At 33.1% G+C, this 17,622-nt stretch overlaps 2 protein-coding genes across 3 annotated transcripts; one reads left to right on the top strand and one right to left on the bottom strand.

The window, feature by feature from the left end:
• The first annotated feature begins 2,477 nt into the window (after positions 1-2,477).
• On the top strand, positions 2,478-6,118 carry LOC111396026 (G-type lectin S-receptor-like serine/threonine-protein kinase At1g11300). Of its 2 annotated transcripts, XM_023022271.1 has the most exons (8): positions 2,480-2,801; positions 2,988-3,731; positions 3,852-3,959; positions 4,033-4,181; positions 4,260-4,470; positions 4,608-4,842; positions 4,982-5,132; positions 5,728-6,118. In XM_023022271.1, exons 1-8 carry the CDS (start codon positions 2,792-2,794, stop codon positions 6,013-6,015), a joined length of 1,896 nt encoding a protein of 631 aa, XP_022878039.1. In that variant the 5' UTR covers positions 2,480-2,791; the 3' UTR covers positions 6,016-6,118. The 2 variants fall into 2 exon arrangements, with proteins under 2 accessions (XP_022878037.1, XP_022878039.1); XM_023022269.1 differs by having other exon boundaries at positions 2,478-3,731.
• A 2,737-nt stretch (positions 6,119-8,855) lies between these two features.
• LOC111395233 (ribosomal RNA small subunit methyltransferase I) lies at positions 8,856-17,427 on the bottom strand. The gene is made up of 7 exons (XM_023021223.1): positions 17,422-17,427; positions 12,448-12,515; positions 12,243-12,339; positions 12,014-12,142; positions 11,762-11,870; positions 11,544-11,688; positions 8,856-11,019 (listed from the first exon to the last, which is right to left on the bottom strand). Exons 1-7 carry the CDS (start codon positions 17,425-17,427, stop codon positions 10,905-10,907), a joined length of 669 nt encoding a protein of 222 aa, XP_022876991.1. The 3' UTR covers positions 8,856-10,904.
• Positions 17,428-17,622: the final 195 nt, after the last annotated feature.

The following is a 17,622-nucleotide window of genomic DNA, read 5'->3' as shown; positions in this document are numbered from 1 at the left end:
ATAACTTAATTCCCCATGGGAATGGTAACTTTGTAAAATAAGACCTTAATATATGTTTATTTTCTTGGTAATCTCCTTGGTTTAATATATATTATATTTCTTCAAATTTACATGTATATCTTTCTAACTCACACATATCACATATCTTTAAATTTTTCATTGCTATCATTCCTTGATTATATTCATCTTGTTTTCTTTCTTCATCATTAGAAGTATATCTATCTCCTAAGAATTCTGTTCTTAAGATTTTTTCAAATCTTTTTAATATTTCCTGTATATTTTGTTCATTTAAATAATTTCTATTATCTAATACCTTAATTCTACCTGCTCCATACTTTATTTTTTTCCTTTAATAGTTTCAGGTAATTTTCTCCACCATTCAGAAACAATTCCTCTGAATGTATGTTCGATAAATTCAAAGGCTGTATACGTTTCCCATTTATTAAATTGTATTGCTAAATCTGCACTTTTCATCTATGTTTCAATAGCTTTATTTTTATCTACACAGTCTAAATCTAACTATATTCCTGTCGTATGGATAGGTTCATTATAAGATTTCATTGGGTTTATTTCTTTTATGGATCGTTTTCTTACATTTCCAGTATATCTTTTCTGTGTTTTTCTATATTGGTAAATTCCATCCTTATTAGGTATTAGGGTACCATAAGGATAATCAATTTCTTAATCACTACTAAATTCTACTTTTATATTCTTCCTTGAAGATGGATTAATATTCATCTTTGTATTTTTCATTTTTTCAGTTAATTCTTCTAACTGTTTTTTATATTCTTCATACTCTTCACCTGTAAATTATAAAAATTTTTGTTCTATTTTTTCTACATCTGTAATCATATATTGTTTTTATTCATGTTTTTTCCCTTTATTATTTTCTTTTTGTGTTATCCTAAAATCTTGAGGTGGATTAATTATAATCCTATCTTTTCCTTTAAGACTTTTATCTAAAAGAGCGTTTCCTACTTGTAAATTATGTTCCAGATTTTCTAATCTTTTGTGTATATCTCCAAAACTTTCATTTGTAGTGTTTTTAAGTAAATAGGGATAACTAGGTTTTTTTTTATGTTTTTCAACTTTTTTCAAAAATTCTTCAATTATATTTTCTTCATCTACTATATTCATCATTATTTTTGGTTCGTAACATGGTTTTGATACCATTTCATCGGAGTGTGCAGCGGAGGGGTTAAGATTTTTGAGCCAATTAAAATCTTCATAAGTAATTAAAATATCACAATAGAATTTATAAAATTCACTATTTTCTATTAATACTTTTTCTTTAATAATTATATTTAGTTCTTTAATTTTTCTTCTCAAATTAAGAATTAGTTTACATATATCATTTTTTGTTTTAATTGTTCTATTATCTATAGAAACATTTTTATTTTTTAATTTTGGATCTAAATATTCTGTAAAGAAACCTTTCAGATCTTCTTCTAAATATTTTAATTCATTTTCTGTTGCATTTTTTAAATCAATAAAATTTTGTATAATATTTGGGTTTAAATTTATTAAAATTTTTTTATCTATATTTCTTTGAGGACCCAATTGAAGATTTTTATACATTATAGTGGCTTTGGTTGCAATTTCACAATAAGGGGTATTTTTGGAAAATATATTGTTAAAAGGCTAATCTTCAAATGTTTATAATTTTTGGTCTAATTTTACAAACCTACCTTCTATTTAGGTTATCTAGAGGTATTTCCTCCTTATCTGGTGCTGATTTTGTGGTCGAAAAAATGATTCTTATTACTGCAGCCATTTTTTTACTACAACTCTCACATGTGAGCCCCAGTTGACCAAAAAGGGTCAATTTTTTTTATTTTTGGTAAGGGGGGAGAAGCTGCAGTCTCTTAGCCCTCATTTGGCCTATTACATCTCATCAAATTAAAATAATTTTTTTCTTTTCTATTTTCAATCACACAATTTTTAATAAAATAATATTATACATAGATAAAAAACTTTTCATTCTTTTACAACCATCCATTTAAAAAAACACATTATTCTCCCATTATAATCAAAATTAATGGGGGCCAAACGGGAGCTTAATATAAAAATTTTGTTCTAATACATACATGTCGCTGTTTTATTTTGCATTTTCGAGGGAAAAAGGTGGATCGGCTGATCTTTTAGAGGTAATAGTTTCCCTTTTTATTCAACATTTGTCATCTCTTTGGCAAACATAAAGTCTTCATTGTCTATTAAGTTTTAATAATTTCTTGGAACCTTAATTCTCTAATGACCAATTCTTTGACGCCAAACACTAGTTATATATAAGACTTTTCTTTTTCTCTAAATAAATTTTGTCATTCCTATACATTTGACTGATGGACGCGTGACACTTTTGAAAGCAGTGAATACGCGCGTCTTCGCCCTCTCTATCAACGGCCGACCAGCCAAAAATCTTTAATGACAGCAGAGTTCACCAAGTCGCTTCTCATCCATTTATAAGCAAGTAAGATACGGAAATTATTTAGATGCTAAAAGACAACTTGCTGTAAGCAAACAATATAGGAAAGTTGATAAGTACGAAAAAGAAAATAGAAGAAATGAAAAGGCCTGTCTAAATCAGGCTGGTTCATTCTTCTTTGATGGCTTGTGGCTCATGATTTAGCTCAAACTTGCACCCTTTGAATTTCTGTACAGAAACGCTGCCAATTTTCGTCGAGGATGATCTAATTCTACTAGACCCACAAAACTAAATAGTGGAGAATTTGTCTGTTCTTGGTAATCAGAAATCGGTTCATCAGAGCAAGAATCAAGAAGCATTGGCTTGATCATGATCACGGGTAAGAGTCTGAATTCTCTTGTTCTATGCATCCTTGTTGTGCTTTACCGTTGCCCTTTATTTTGCACATCAAGAGACAACATTACAGCAAATCTAGTTATTAAAGACCCTGAAACTCTAGTGTCTAAGGGTAAGCACTTCAAATTGGGATTTTTCAGTCCTTTTAATAACTCCAGCCGTTATTTAGGTATTTGGTATAACCAAAATGTTTCTGAACCTACTGTGGTGTGGGTAGCAAATAGGGATAAAGCTTTGAATGATTCTTCTGGTACTGTGAAGATATATAAAGATGGGAATATTGTGGTTATGAGTGGGGACAAGGAAATTCTTTGGTCATCAAATATTAAAAATGCTACGATGAATACGGCTGCCCAGCTATTGGATTCTGGTAATCTTGTTTTGATAGAATCTTCGAGTGGACGTAAAATATGGGAAAGTTTTAAGCAACCTTCGGGCTCATTCTTGGCAGCAATGAAAATAAGTCGCAGTATTAACGGAGTTGAGAAGGCTACTACTTCTTGTGGTAATGGCACATGTGGGCCATTTGGGATCTGCGACTCACAAAACTCGCCTATTTGTGCCTGTTTGGAAGGGTTTAATCCGAAGGACGACGGGGAATGGAAAGCAGAGAACTGGACAAGTGGATGCGTGAGGAGGATACATTTGCAGTGTGAAACAAACAATGGCTCCAATGGTGGGGGCAAAGAAGATAGGTTTTTGAAGCTAAAAATGATGAAATTCCCAGATAATGGCGATCGGCTGCCTGGTCAGGAATCTGAATGTGAAGGTCTGTGCATGAAGAATTGTTCCTGCAAAGCCTATGCTCATGACGTTGGTACTGGCTGTCTGTTCTGGACTGGAAGCTTAATTAACATTCAAAAATTCTCTGCAGGCTCGGATCTTTTCATTCGACTGGCAAATTCGGACGTTGGTAATTGTTGCATAAATTTTGTGCTCTTCTTGTTGTCCCTATAAGGATATTGTTTGTTATTTTAAAGCTAAGAACAGCTAAGTTTTTCTTCTTCAATATGATGGTTGTTCTTTTTTGCAGGTCATAAGAAAGTCTTTAAGTTAGTCATAATAATTATGGGTTTCGATGGTTTGATTTCCATATCCATTATCATATTTTTTTCCAGGAAATTCATGGCTAAGCCAAGAGGTAATGTTTAGAAATTTCACTGAACCAGGCATATATATGCAGCTAGCACTTAATAACTTTTCTCCTGAATCAGGCAGCACAATGACATCAGAACATGGGGATATAAGCAATGCTAGCATTGAAGAGTTACCAGTATTTAAATTTGAGATGCTTGCAAATGCGACAGACAATTTCCACGATGCTAAGAAGCTTGGAACGGGCGGTTTTGGTCCAGTTTACAAGGTTATTTTTCTTCCTTATCCATCTCAAGTATCACGGTTCATGGAATTTAGAAGTTCTGAAATTGTTGCTCCTATTTAGGGCCAATTGGCAAATGGTAGAGAAATTGCAATCAAGAGGCTCTCAAAAGTATCTACACAAGGGATGAAAGAATTTATGAATGAAGTGAAGTTGATTTCTAAACTCAAACACCGGAACCTCGTTAGACTGCTGGGATGCAGTGTTGAGAGGGGAGAGAAGATGCTGGTCTATGAATACATGCCTAATAAAAGCTTGGATGCACATCTCTTTGGTCAGTGCAAGATTCATCCCTTCCTCTGAAATTTTAAAATTAATTCGATTACAACACAGTCTACACAGATTTATGTTAAAATGGGGTTCAGAATTTATATATAATGCGTTCTTTTCATCCGGGTGTTTTCCATATAGGTCCATCACAAGAGATCTTAGATTGGAGATTACGTTTCAACATTATTGAAGGTATTGGCCGAGGCCTTCTTTATCTTCACAGAGATTCTAGATTGCGGATAGTTCATAGAGATCTGAAGCCAAGTAACATATTGCTGGATAATGATTGGAACCCAAAGATTTCAGACTTTGGCATGGCAAGAATTTTTGAAGGCAACCAAGATCATGCCAGCACTGTAATAGTGGCAGGAACATAGTAAGTATATATTTGCGTTTGGTCGATTTGAGATGCTAGTTTTCATTTATTTCTGCCATGAGTTTTCATTTAGCTTTGAATGATTAATGCAATAACTTGAAAAGTAATTTTGAGATTTTTTTTCATGATATTGATTCAGTGGATACATGGCCCCTGAATATGCAATGAAAGGAATATTTTCAGAAAAATCTGATGTCTTCAGCTTTGGAGTTTTGATGCTAGAGATAGTTAGTGGAAGAAGGAACACGAGCTTCTGTGAAGATGAGAGCTCTTTGAGCCTTCTGGAATACGTAAGTTAAATATATCTCTTCATATTGTGACTGAAAATGGTCAACTTAAAATTTCCCAATTTGTATTTGGGGCATGAGATTTTTTCGTTTGAATTGTCACTCTGCTTTTACCTTTTCATTTTTTTTATTGTTTTTTTGGAGCTAAGATAGTTACTTGTTGTTAGTTGAAAGGAGGGCCAGAGCGTACGTTGCGCTTATGCTCGACTCGACTGACCAGAAAGAACTGTTATGCTCAAGCAGCACCTGACTGATGATAAATTTACTCCGAATCTGATTATCTGAACTTAAAAAAGCCTCCTATTTTCTTGCCTATAATATCCAATAGGCGTAATTGTGGGCATATGTCACTGGAATTTTTAGTTTTCCACTTAACCTGGTCGGCTTCAGGTGAATTTGATTTGGTAAATGGGTTTGGAAAGTTTGTTGCATTACAACCTTTATAATCTTCCAGTTCTCCCCACACCACTGAACAAAACTTCCACACATACACACACACATATCTGTCAACTGAGATTTTTTTTCTTTATATGTTAGTATTATGTCTGAATATACCCCCATATGATTCTTTGTCGAGACTCACACGTAGAAATTTCAGGCATGGAAGCGGTGGAACGAAGACGATGTTGTCGCTTTAATAGATGCAAGGATATTGAGTCCAAGCTACCGTGCAGAGATCATGAGATGCATACACATTGGCTTATTGTGTGTCCAAAAACTTCCAAAAGATAGGCCAAATATTTCTGTCGTTCTATCAATGCTTAGCAGTGAAATTGTCGAGCTTCCTGAGCCGAAGCAAACCGCATTTACAGAATCTTCTCAGCAGAGACAAAAGAGGAGTATTTCCTTGAATAATGTCACTCTTACAGAAGTCGATGCACGATAAAATCAGTAGTGATTTTTGGTAAATTATGCTGAATGTGATTTTTGGTAAACGCAGATAAACATATTGATAGTTTCAAACCTTTCATCTGAGGGAGAAAATGATAGGGAAAAAAAAGAAGTAATATTGTAATTAATATTTATGTCAGTTTAATTAGTTGAAGCAAAATCACTTATAAGAATAAGATATTAACAATGGTGACTTAGTTTATTGTGAAACATTAAACCAAAATTATAATGACTTTATGTGTTTGTTGTTGTGAAGATCTTATTTTTGCCCAAAGTTTGATTTTGTCGTCTAGTCATGCTTTACATTTTTTTACTTCTAGATCCATTTAGGCTCGTAAAAGTTTGAAACATGGCATCACCATCTAATCGGACTTTATGCTATTTAGAACATTGTTCGTAAGTTAATAAAATTAAAATCAAACATAATTTCCTTGTAAAGGAGTTGCTTGCTTGCTGCACTAAATTCGGCTATTTATTTATTGAATTTCGACCTTTTAGTTGCAAAAGAATATTGCGCAAATAAGTTATTTTCAACTAAACAAACTCCAATCAGTAAAAGGAAGACCTGAATTAAACAAACTTTCCTTTTATTGAAGTTGCTTATTAAATTGCATACTTTCACCTACCTTTTCGAAAAAAACCGGATGTATAGAACAATTTTTCGCAGAAAGATTACAGATTGACACAAGATGGTGGACCCCACGTATATTAAAATATTGCAAAAAAAACCCAATTACCCCTGCATGTGTGTGTTCTGTGTGTTCTATACCAATTTTGTAGCCACCATTTTCTGTAAGTGTAGCTTTGCTCTACCTTTTCTATAGCTTGTCATCATGATGTAACCTCAATCATAAAATACATAGAAAAAATAATGTAATATGAAAATTAATCATATCCCCTCCAAAATTATGATTAGGTTAACGATGCTTACGATAAGAGAGAAGTTGGTCGAGGGTGTTTGATAGTGATTAAAATTATATTTTTTAGTGGATTGTAATAGAAATTTTTGAAATGTGTAGTTGAAAAGTTGTGAAACCCATAAAAAATGTGATTAATATTAATTATTTAATTTTGACTTAAATCAAAATCAAATTTTAATCTCTTCCAAACAAGTAACAACTTTTAGTAATTATCTACAAATTGATAATTACAATGCTGGGGCCGGGAGATTAGGCCAAAATAGATGTCAACATGTCGGGCCCCGTCGAAATGACGTGGTACTTCGAGTGACCTCTGATTATAGACCGTGGGCCACCCTAAGTACAAAACAATTGAATAAAGTAATATACATTTAAGGCCCGTTTGGTAGGGATTTTGAGAATTGATTTTTTGACCGTTAGAAGAAAAGTGGGGTCCACATGTGAGAGAAGAAGTCAAAAATTAAGGCTTGAATAGTAAAATAACGGTCAAAAAATTAATTTTTTGAAGCAAAAAATCCCTACCAAACGGGGCCTTAATAAAGAGCAAGACTTTAGATACATTAATATAGCTAAGTCATTGAAAACGTGAGAAATCAACTAGGTTGACATGACACACTCCACTCAGAATTACGTAATAAGCAGTGTTTGAAAAGCGTGCGTCTAAACACGAAGCGGGGATAAGGCATTTCGGGAAAAAAAAAAAATTTTGAACTCCAAGTTTGAAGGACCCTATCGTCCCGTCTCTAGAGTATCGTGAGGGAGTTAAATCACAGGATATGTCCCAACATGTCAGAGAACAGGAGCTTGCCCGTACACTGGTGTCCACAAAGAATCAAATTCTATATCTCAGGAATCGAATCCTCATACTGTGGCCGCCAATAAGGTTAAGACTATCTCACTCTTATCCTTTACATCACTGGATTATGTCCCGAGGACGGGAATAAGGCATTTTGTCTTAGCAGTAAGAATGAATTAAGCAAATAACATATGGGAATTTTACATTAAAATCTGTGGATTAAAGTAGTGTTTTAAAAAGCCCGTCTAAGGGGGAGGTGGGAAAAGGGCGCTTTGCTTTAGTAAGAGTGAATTAAGCAATCAACTTAAAATGACTTTATCCCATAATTATGTAGATAAAATTTAAGTTACTGTACAATTTATATTATGTAATTATGATTTTGAAACATATCATATTTTTGAAAACTTCAAAAACATATATGAAATTTCTATAAATCTATCAAATATGACTTGTCTGGTTGAAATGTGATTATGAAAAATCATTTAACTTTTACATTTTGAAAACTTGGAAATTGTATAATTGTTTAATTGTAGGAATTATTAAGTAAATATATAATTTACTAATTTTACATGTTTGGTATGTATTATTTTAAATTAAATAATTTTTAGAATGATTTAAGTATTTAAAAAAATAAAAATAAGTAACACTAAGCCTTGCCTAAGCTCGTAAAGTTTGAAGCCAAATCTTCACGCTTAGTCCCACTTTACGCTTTTTGAATACTAATTATAAATATATAAACTCCTCACTCTTCAGTTAGCTGTGTGTATAATTGATAAATTATATAATGAAACAAGACACTAATTAAACACCTTCAATTGGCTAACAGATTATTTTGGAACCTTTTCTTGTAAATTCCTACTACACCAAGAATAATCTGAAAGAACAATAGGACCTCAAGTAATGCATCAAAATAATGCACAAATTCTCAAAAATCAAACTTTAGTTGCAAAATTATCGTTATTGTATTGAATTACGTCGAGAATGAATAAAAATATAACAAATCAGCTAATCCAAGCCAAGCTAGCTGATAGTTTGGCATCCATTAGTATATATGAAATATGGCATGAACCCCCCCCCCCCCCCCCCCCCGCCACCCAACACACACAAAATAAAATTGTTTATGCATGTCCCTTTTTCTTCCAGGCACAAACAGAAGAAATGGCTAAAGATTTAATTACTATATGTTGAACAATGTAAAATATAACTGCTACTCCCATCCCGCTGTGTCAAAGAGGAAAGGAATTATTCCACTATTTTAGTAACAGGTTTGGTTTAACTGATTAATGTCTAATTCTGATAAGGCGTATGATGTCTTTCAAATGACAACCCAATTAATGGGTGCTAAAATCAAGGACAGGACTAGTGGCATGCACTCAACTCTACAGAGTGGACTTTGTGATTAGAATTTGTAATTTCCTTGGCTAAGAATCAAAATTTCACATCTGGAAATGTATAGTGAGTAATTATTGTAAATCAGGTTTTATAGTTGTTGAAATGTGAAGAGGTCGGAACATCACAACATTGAAGGAAATAAAGAAATGCGGAAAAAATGAAATTACAAGTCACCTTAAAAATTTCATCCCATGTAAGACCCACTTGTTCTCATAACATTTTAGTTGAGATCTGAAAAGGACCTTAACCAAGAAAAGATGAGGTGTCTGTATCCTAACGGTTAAATGATCACCATCACCCCAAGTTTATTATATACGCAACCTATTTGTTCATGGGATTCATGGACACAAAGCATAACAATGTCTTCAGACTGAAGACAGTTTTGAATCTTTGCAAATATATAGTTAGGCAAGTGTGGTGGAGGAAAACCATTAATAAGCTAACAGTCCATTTAATAATGATAGAATTGGGATACAAAATTATGATGCAATCATTAACATGTCCAACATTTAGTTGAAGTTTACAAACTTACTCTTTTACCCATCTTGAAAACTTCATTATGTATAGAAGAAATTTCCTTCATAGGACACTTTAAGAGTAAGCAAAAGAAGTTTATCCACCACTTTTAGGTATGGCCATCTCCTTTCAAAAGTGTTAACAAATTCTACATCTTCCTTTTTGCACGAATTCCAAATCATCAAGCATTCTCGTCAAACTAGACTAATTAACAAGAATGCCTTGTCCATTTAGAAACTCTATCTCTTCCTTTTTGCACGAATTTTGAACCGTATATAAGCATTCTAGTCAAACCAACAAAGTTGACAAGAATTTTCTAGTTCATTTAGATGCTTTCTTTTCCTTTTTGCACAAATTTCAAATCATCTAAGCATTCTCGTCAAGCTAGAAGTTGGCGAGAGTTCCATTTAGACACTCTGTTTTCGGTTTTCCTTGTCAACTTTGCCTAGATTGCCTAAAGAACATTTTAGTAAAAGGTACAGTTATGTTAAAATTTTCCTTTTGTGGATATAAGAAGGGTAAAATAATAATTTCCACAAACTTGAAATTTTTATCTCCTTCACTTCCCCCCTGTCTAACATTACAAATCCAATTCCCTCCCACTCTCCTTCCTTACTAAAGGGATGGAAAGAACATCCCTGTTACTTTCCATTTGTCCCACATTCCACGCCTTATACCAAAGACGCCCTAAGGATTTTACATTGATAGAGGGTGTACACTACAAATCTGAACTCACAAAGATTTAATGCAGGAAACACCACTTTTTTCATAACAGATCAAAAGAGTCTACAACCACCAAAATAACACAAAATAGATTGCCAACATAATGAAATAAGAGCATACAACAAAACTGCTATTATTTTCTCCCATTTCCGGTCCACGGGGTTTGCCTACAGTTACTGAAGAGGATTGAGCTCACTAGTTTGTGGGGAGGTCTAAGATGTTGCTCCTCAATGGCATATGTGGTTTATGTTCACAAACAAGTAAGAATACAGTTTAACAAACAACTGCTGAGTTCCTCCAGGAAAAGAGAGGGGAAGAGAAGAGTTTACCCACTGCAGTTTCTACTACATTTAAAAAAGTTGTGCGTTAAGTCTTTTCCAGTTCTTCTGGTTAAAATTCAATTTAGATCAGGCATGAATCCATAAATCAAGTGTGGTATAATGGATTTTCTAGTTGCAGTTTTAACAACGGATATTGCATTTCAGTTTTCAAATTTATAATTTGTCATCTTACTGAATTCCACTCTTCTAACGAAAACTAGATCAGGCCATTGCTATAACTGCACTTTGAATGAGAACACATAGGCCAATCACAAATTACAATCCTTACCTCTTCATGAATTTTAGTCATCTCTCGAGCAATGACACATCGCCTGTGATAAATTCAAAGGAATTAGACAATGATCTGATATATTGTATCTCTTCAGTTTTTCACTTACAGAAATAGATGAGAATATAAAGAATTCAAAATGTTGAAGTAGGAATCTCATTTGCTGTCTGATATTGCAAGCAATAAGAAGAGGTCGAGTGACAAAAGGGATAATATTAGTCAGGAAGGACTATTTTAAGTGTCCCGTTTGAGACAAGTCAAACAACTAACTTGAAAAGGAGTTTACAATCTAGTTTGAATTGGCATATGTCCTTAGTTAAAAAAATGAACAAATAAAGATAGTGTACACACTATGAAATTAATTTTCCAGATGCAAATCAGTTCTAGAATCCCCTCAGAACAGAAAATGAAGAACCACGACATGTGAAAGATAGCTTGAGTTTTCATTACAACTAGGAACATCAAACATCTCAAATGCCACAGTATCTGTTTTAATGGAAAAGTCTTCAAACTTATAGTTACAGCAATTTTGATACAAATGGCACCACAGTCCTCAACAAGATTTACCTTAAGTCACCAAAAATTGAAGAAGCCTCTTCAAGAAATTGAGAGAGCTTGTGAGGAGGAACAAAGAAGACCTGAGTGGTTACTTCTTTTGCAGACACTGTCAGCCTCTCTCTTCTCGTTCCAGTGTGTTTAGGCAGAAAGCCAACTGCATGGATGTTGTACACAATGTATCACGATAATCGAGCAATTGACACTAGTACCAAAGTTTTAGAAAATACCAAATGTGAACTCATTAGTTGATAGACCTGACGCAGAAAGCGCAGCTATCAAAGCAGATGGCCCAGGGATTGGAATAACAGGTATATTTTTATCCACGCACAACTTTGCCTACATCCATATTTCAAAATGCCATACATGAGGCCAGTATCCCTGATATCACATTCGTACACGTACGGTAAATACAGGCAATACATTCAAATGCTACATGTGAAGTGTACAATGGAATATCACAGCATTGATATGCATCTCACCAGTTCCATTCCAGGATCACTGATACCTGGTGTCCCCGCATCACTTATTAGTGCCACAATTTCACCATCTTGCAATCTCTTCAGCACTATTTGTTCTCGTTGAGACTCGTTAAATTTGTGATAACTCAACTGAAAATCTAACTCACAATATCAGAAAATAATCCACACAAATACATGTATAAATCAAACTAATATTCTACAGAAAACACATAAATTAGCAGTGAATTACAAGTGGGGTTTTAATACAGTAGTGCTGAAGCAACTTCCCAGAGTGCCTAGTGTCTTCCGAAAGTATGATATCAGCTGATTTCAACACTCTCAAAGCTCTGTGAGCATTAATTAAAATTTTAATTTTGCAAAAATCAATAAAAGAAAATGCATGAAACACAACATTCAGTGCTTCAATAAGATTACACTTCACACAAGTTACTCACCTTAAAGTTATATCTTCAAGATTACCAATTGGGGTTCCCACTAGATATAATCCTGGTTTCAAAGGACTCTACCAAAAAAATAAATAAATAAATAAATAAATAAAAACATGAAATTTTTCTAAGAAACAAATTTTCAGTACTTATTATTTCTTATTCTTCTTATTTGCTATGGCCTATGAGTATGTGCAAATCATAAATACTAAGCTTTCATGATAAATTTAAAAAAAAAAAAAAATCATAACTTTTATCAACCTTTTAACTAATCAAAATTTAATTTTAAAATTATATTTCATGAAATTTATAAACTTTTTATCGCCAAATTTCATCAAATTTTCTCAAAATCTGATAAAAGTTTTACAAAATACTTATCACATAGCCACTACATATGCAAATCCTTTAGGACCGTTTGGATTCTTATGATCGATGTTTTACACAACCTTAACTGTGCAGTATCACACACTTTTATATAAAAAGAATTACTTACTTTGTACGATAAAGTAAATTTCAATGCATGGAATCATGAACAAGTAATAAGGTGGTGTGTAGAGTGTCGAATCCAGATGACTATGTGTTTGATCTAGTTAAAACTAACAATGCCCTCAATCAAATAGCAAAATCAAATTGTAACTAAACACTATTAAATCTATTAACTAACTTAAAAGCAATATGAAGAAAATTTATTAAATTTGTGAGACATATTGCTAAGATATAGAATTCCTCTTGTTAATCCATTTTTAGTTCAAAAATTTAGATGGACAATTTGAAATTATGCTTGTTAGTCAATGTTCCTATTTTATTTAAAAACTTCTCTCGATAGCAATTAAATCTAATCATACATGTGATGTTCATATATCTCTATGAAAAATACGAACGTACAAGAAAGCATTAAACGAGCTAGAACATCTATAAAAATCATGTGACGCATACATGTATATCTATATCCTCTATCGAACTTCACAATATTTATTACTATGTGCTACTAATTTTATTATATCTCTCGATGACAATAATACCCACAAATAATTCAATCAATGGCCAATTATTTGAAAAGCGAACGAAACAATAATTAATATCTAAACAATTAAACAAATTATCGTCAAATTAATTATTCAAACTAAGAACTTCATAACAGGGTTCATCACATCCTAGCAATATTGAAAAGTTTAGCCAAACATATTGTCGAAATTAAATGCACACAAGTTAATAGACATCACCAAACTTTGACGAAACGTGATTAATTCTTCCTATTAAAGTTGCTGTCTTCTTCCTCATATTTGTCAAGTTCTACCCGTCTTCTGTGGGTGTATCGTAAACAGGTAGCACTCCTTTTTTCTTTTTTTTTTCCAGCAGGCAACTTGTTATCTTTTGAACTTCAATTCGATGCTTCTGTGCCTCTATGTATATATTAATCGTTTCGAATTCTTTTGTTTTTCCTTCCAATAGGCAGCTCGTTCTATTTCCTAATGCCGCCACGTTTCTTTGTCTGTATAATATATTTCTTAGTGCCCAATTCTGACTTTTTCCTTTCTCTGTCTGCGCTCGTGCATATATATATACACACACACACACACAAATACATACATAAATACATACATACATACATATTAACCAGCCTCAATATTTGATAACTTCCCTAGCAGCTGCAAGTATTGTCTTTTTGTCTCACCAAAACTGCCAATGTTGGACTCCAATTAATTTCACCTCCTCATCTTTTCTTTCTTTTCTGCGCGTGAGATGTATAGAACCTTGGCTGCCTCTTTTTTCTCAAAATTTTCCTAGAAAATTGTGGACTGTCCTCTATGTATATCAATTCCCCCTCCTTCTTGCCATCTAATATATATACACACACACAAGAATAATCTCCTAAACACCATGCTTAGCTTATATTAAGCATCAATGACATAGCACATCATTTAATTTGTGAATCATTAAATACATGTAACCTACTATTATCTTATTCATAAATTAAATAATATACCATGTCAACGGTGCTTAACATAAGCTAAGCATCGACACTTAGGAAATCATTCCTATATATATATTTCAATATGGTGGCCCTATAATTGACTCCAATTGGAATTTTACGTGTCCACTAAATTGAAGCCCAAGTGAGCTAGCTTTTGCTACCGAAAAAAAAAAATAATAATGAATTAATAGAGTCCAGCCCTTTTCTCTTTTGTGTGTCAATTGGGAGTCCAATTTCAAAGCCCATTAATATCACAATTTTTTTCAAGGCCTCATTTCTTCCAACTATGCAATTTAGTCCTTCAATTTCTATAGTGTAGACTTGATCCCAAAAACTTATACCCAATAGCTAATTGATCCTCGTTTCTTTTCCAAGTTGCTTCAAACAAGTCGAACACTAAAACAAATGAAAATTAACCCACATTAATTATAAAATCACTAATTTGACGATATACAAGTTTAGCAATATTGCATAAATAAGTGCACAAAATGCATTTATCAAACACCCCCAAACTTAAATATTTGTTTGTCCTCAAATAAAACTATAACCTAAATAACAACAAACACACAAGCATGCAAAAATATCTAGTTAGACAGTTGATTATGCCCAAAGCATAACGTGACGATTATAGTATAGCTTTGGGGTGTTGTATCCACAGGGAGATGGGAACATAGTTCAAAAGTTCAAAAGCTAGGGTTTTTCGATATGAATTTGTATGAAAATAATGTACCAATTTGAAATGTATTTTAAATATCAAAATGTAAGATAGCGAAGCATCGAAAGTCCCTCAATTGGTTCGGCCTAATCAATGTAAGTCACTTAAGTGTTTTACCCAATTAAAGATTTCTCATTCATAATGCATTGATTGGAAGATATGGCATACAAAATCCCTTTGATCCGACAATAGTTCTAAAATTAAGATTTCCAATACTGTATACATCATTTTAATCTATTGAAATCAAATAAAAAACTCATATACAATATGCATAAAATTGTAAAGAATTACACCAATAGGTAAATGAAATTAACATTCAATGAATAGTTCAATTCTTCGATAGAAGAAAGTGATTAATTCTATGAAGAACTTAGTACAAATTAAATCAATTTCATAATCTACTCATGAAAAACAAGAAATCACAATCTCAAAATTTTTTTAATAATAGGAATAATAAGACATTCATGAAGAAACATTAAAATACCAACACCAATCGAGTTTGTTCGTAGCTTTGCTTGGTTGTTCTTAGCCTTCCATGAAGTTTCTTGGCCAAAATGAGAGAAAAATGGAGTCCAGGTTCAATCCCCCACGTTCTGGAGCATTTTTGGGCTTAAGAAACGTGTCAAAACATGTTTCCATAAGTGATGGCGTCAATTTAGGAATTTGGTGAAATTGGTCTCGGAGGATAGCTATGCGGCCGCATGGTTATAAGCCATGCAGTTGCATAGAACAAATGTGTGGCGCCCAAAAGTTCCTTGGACCCTTCTATGCGGTCGGATAGCTTTTGAACTATGCGACCACATAGTTAAATTTTTTTCACCGGATAGCTTTTAGTGTTTTAGTTATAACTTTTGCTCTCGATGTCCAATTGAGAAGATTCAAGTTGTATTGGAAAGCTAACTTGAAGGGCTACAACTTTGCTTCAGACAATTCGATCATCTTCCATGTCAAAAATGGGTCTTAATGTGAGGCTGAAAACCAGTGCGTAACTTTTTTAATTGGGATTGATTTGTGAAAATGTTATGGTCATATTTCACTTCTTTTGACTTCAAATTACACCCAATTGACTCCTAGCTTTCTTGAATTATCATTCCATCACCCGTCTCATTATGGATTATTTGTAACTTGGTCCCTGAACTTTCACTTTCTTCCACTTTGACCCTTTTTACTCATTTATTCCAAATTTCACCTTTTCCATCAAATTGCGACCTAGATCAAAACATAAGAGTAATGAGTATATTTTGACATAACATAATCAAATGAATGCAACAATTAAGAGGGAAAAATATCATATTTTACACTCTTATGAACAGTCTAGCTATTTACTTTAGAAATTGAGATTACCGTATTAAATCTACAAACCGCTTCAAAGTCATAATACAAAATCAAAATCCACTTTTCCAATGTAAAATCGATGTGTCTGTGTGTGAAGAACTACGTAGACATTAATGATTTCATAAGTCGTTCCAGTTCTTGACCCTCAATGGTCAAATATATCCTTTTATCTCTCGTAAGATTCATACACCCCAAACTTATTCTTTTTCACTCTTTTCCTACCGTGTGATCCAATGTTGAATTTTTCATTACTATCCTCATTTTTTCCAATTCAAGTGAACGTCATTAATTGCAAGTCAACACATCAATGAATCAAGATTATCCAATTATTCGATTAGTTCGACCACCAAGACTCAACTAGGCTAGTTATCCTTCATCGAAAATCAAATTCCATTGAACTAATGTTGGGACTTAACAAACAAGGCATTTAGTGATTTTTATTTTTGTTTTTGTTTTTTTTTTGTACTCCCCCTTAAACTTTCTAGATGACCTATGTAGCAGGCTTTAGGCCGATAACTCCCAAATCAGACGACTTTAGGGCACTAAGTTTTGAGATACTTTTACAAGCTTAATAACCCAAGTTAAAAAGGCTTCGAAGAGAACAACGATTTTTTTTATTTTTAATTTAATTTAAATTCCTTTTTTGAGGACAACTTCATTTCTAATTACTTTCTAAATGACCTCTACAGCGAGCTTTAGGTTGATAACTCCCAAGTCAGACGACTTTAGGGCACCAGGTTTTAAGATATCTTTGCAGGCTTAATTACTCGGGTCATAAAGGCTTCAAAGAGAAGTTTTATATTTTAAAATATAAGCCTTAATTAGTGCAATGCCCCTTATCACACACCTATTCAAGTAAATCGATCTCCAGTTTAAGACTTTCTCCCAATTTGATCCTGTTAATCTAAGACAATCCACACAAAACTTTTTTTTTCACACAAGGAATCCACATTCACACCTGCATCTTCCTACAACAGTAGGATCACCCCCAAACTGTGTTAGGTTTGGTCTAAGGATAATTAGTTTAGTATAGTTTGGGTAAAGCATCTATGTCTAACTAAATCAATCTATCAAGAGCATGAAACAACTCATTTCATCACCTTGTCAAACCCAACTCTAGTACGCATATAATATTAAGTTTTGTAAGGTTAAGCTTCAA

Source organism: Olea europaea, chromosome 6, assembly GCF_002742605.1.
Source record: "Olea europaea var. sylvestris chromosome 6, O_europaea_v1, whole genome shotgun sequence".
Lineage (NCBI taxonomy): Eukaryota > Viridiplantae > Streptophyta > Magnoliopsida > Lamiales > Oleaceae > Olea > Olea europaea.
Note: the sequence above shows the minus strand (reverse complement) of the source record. Positions and strands in the feature narration are given on the sequence as shown.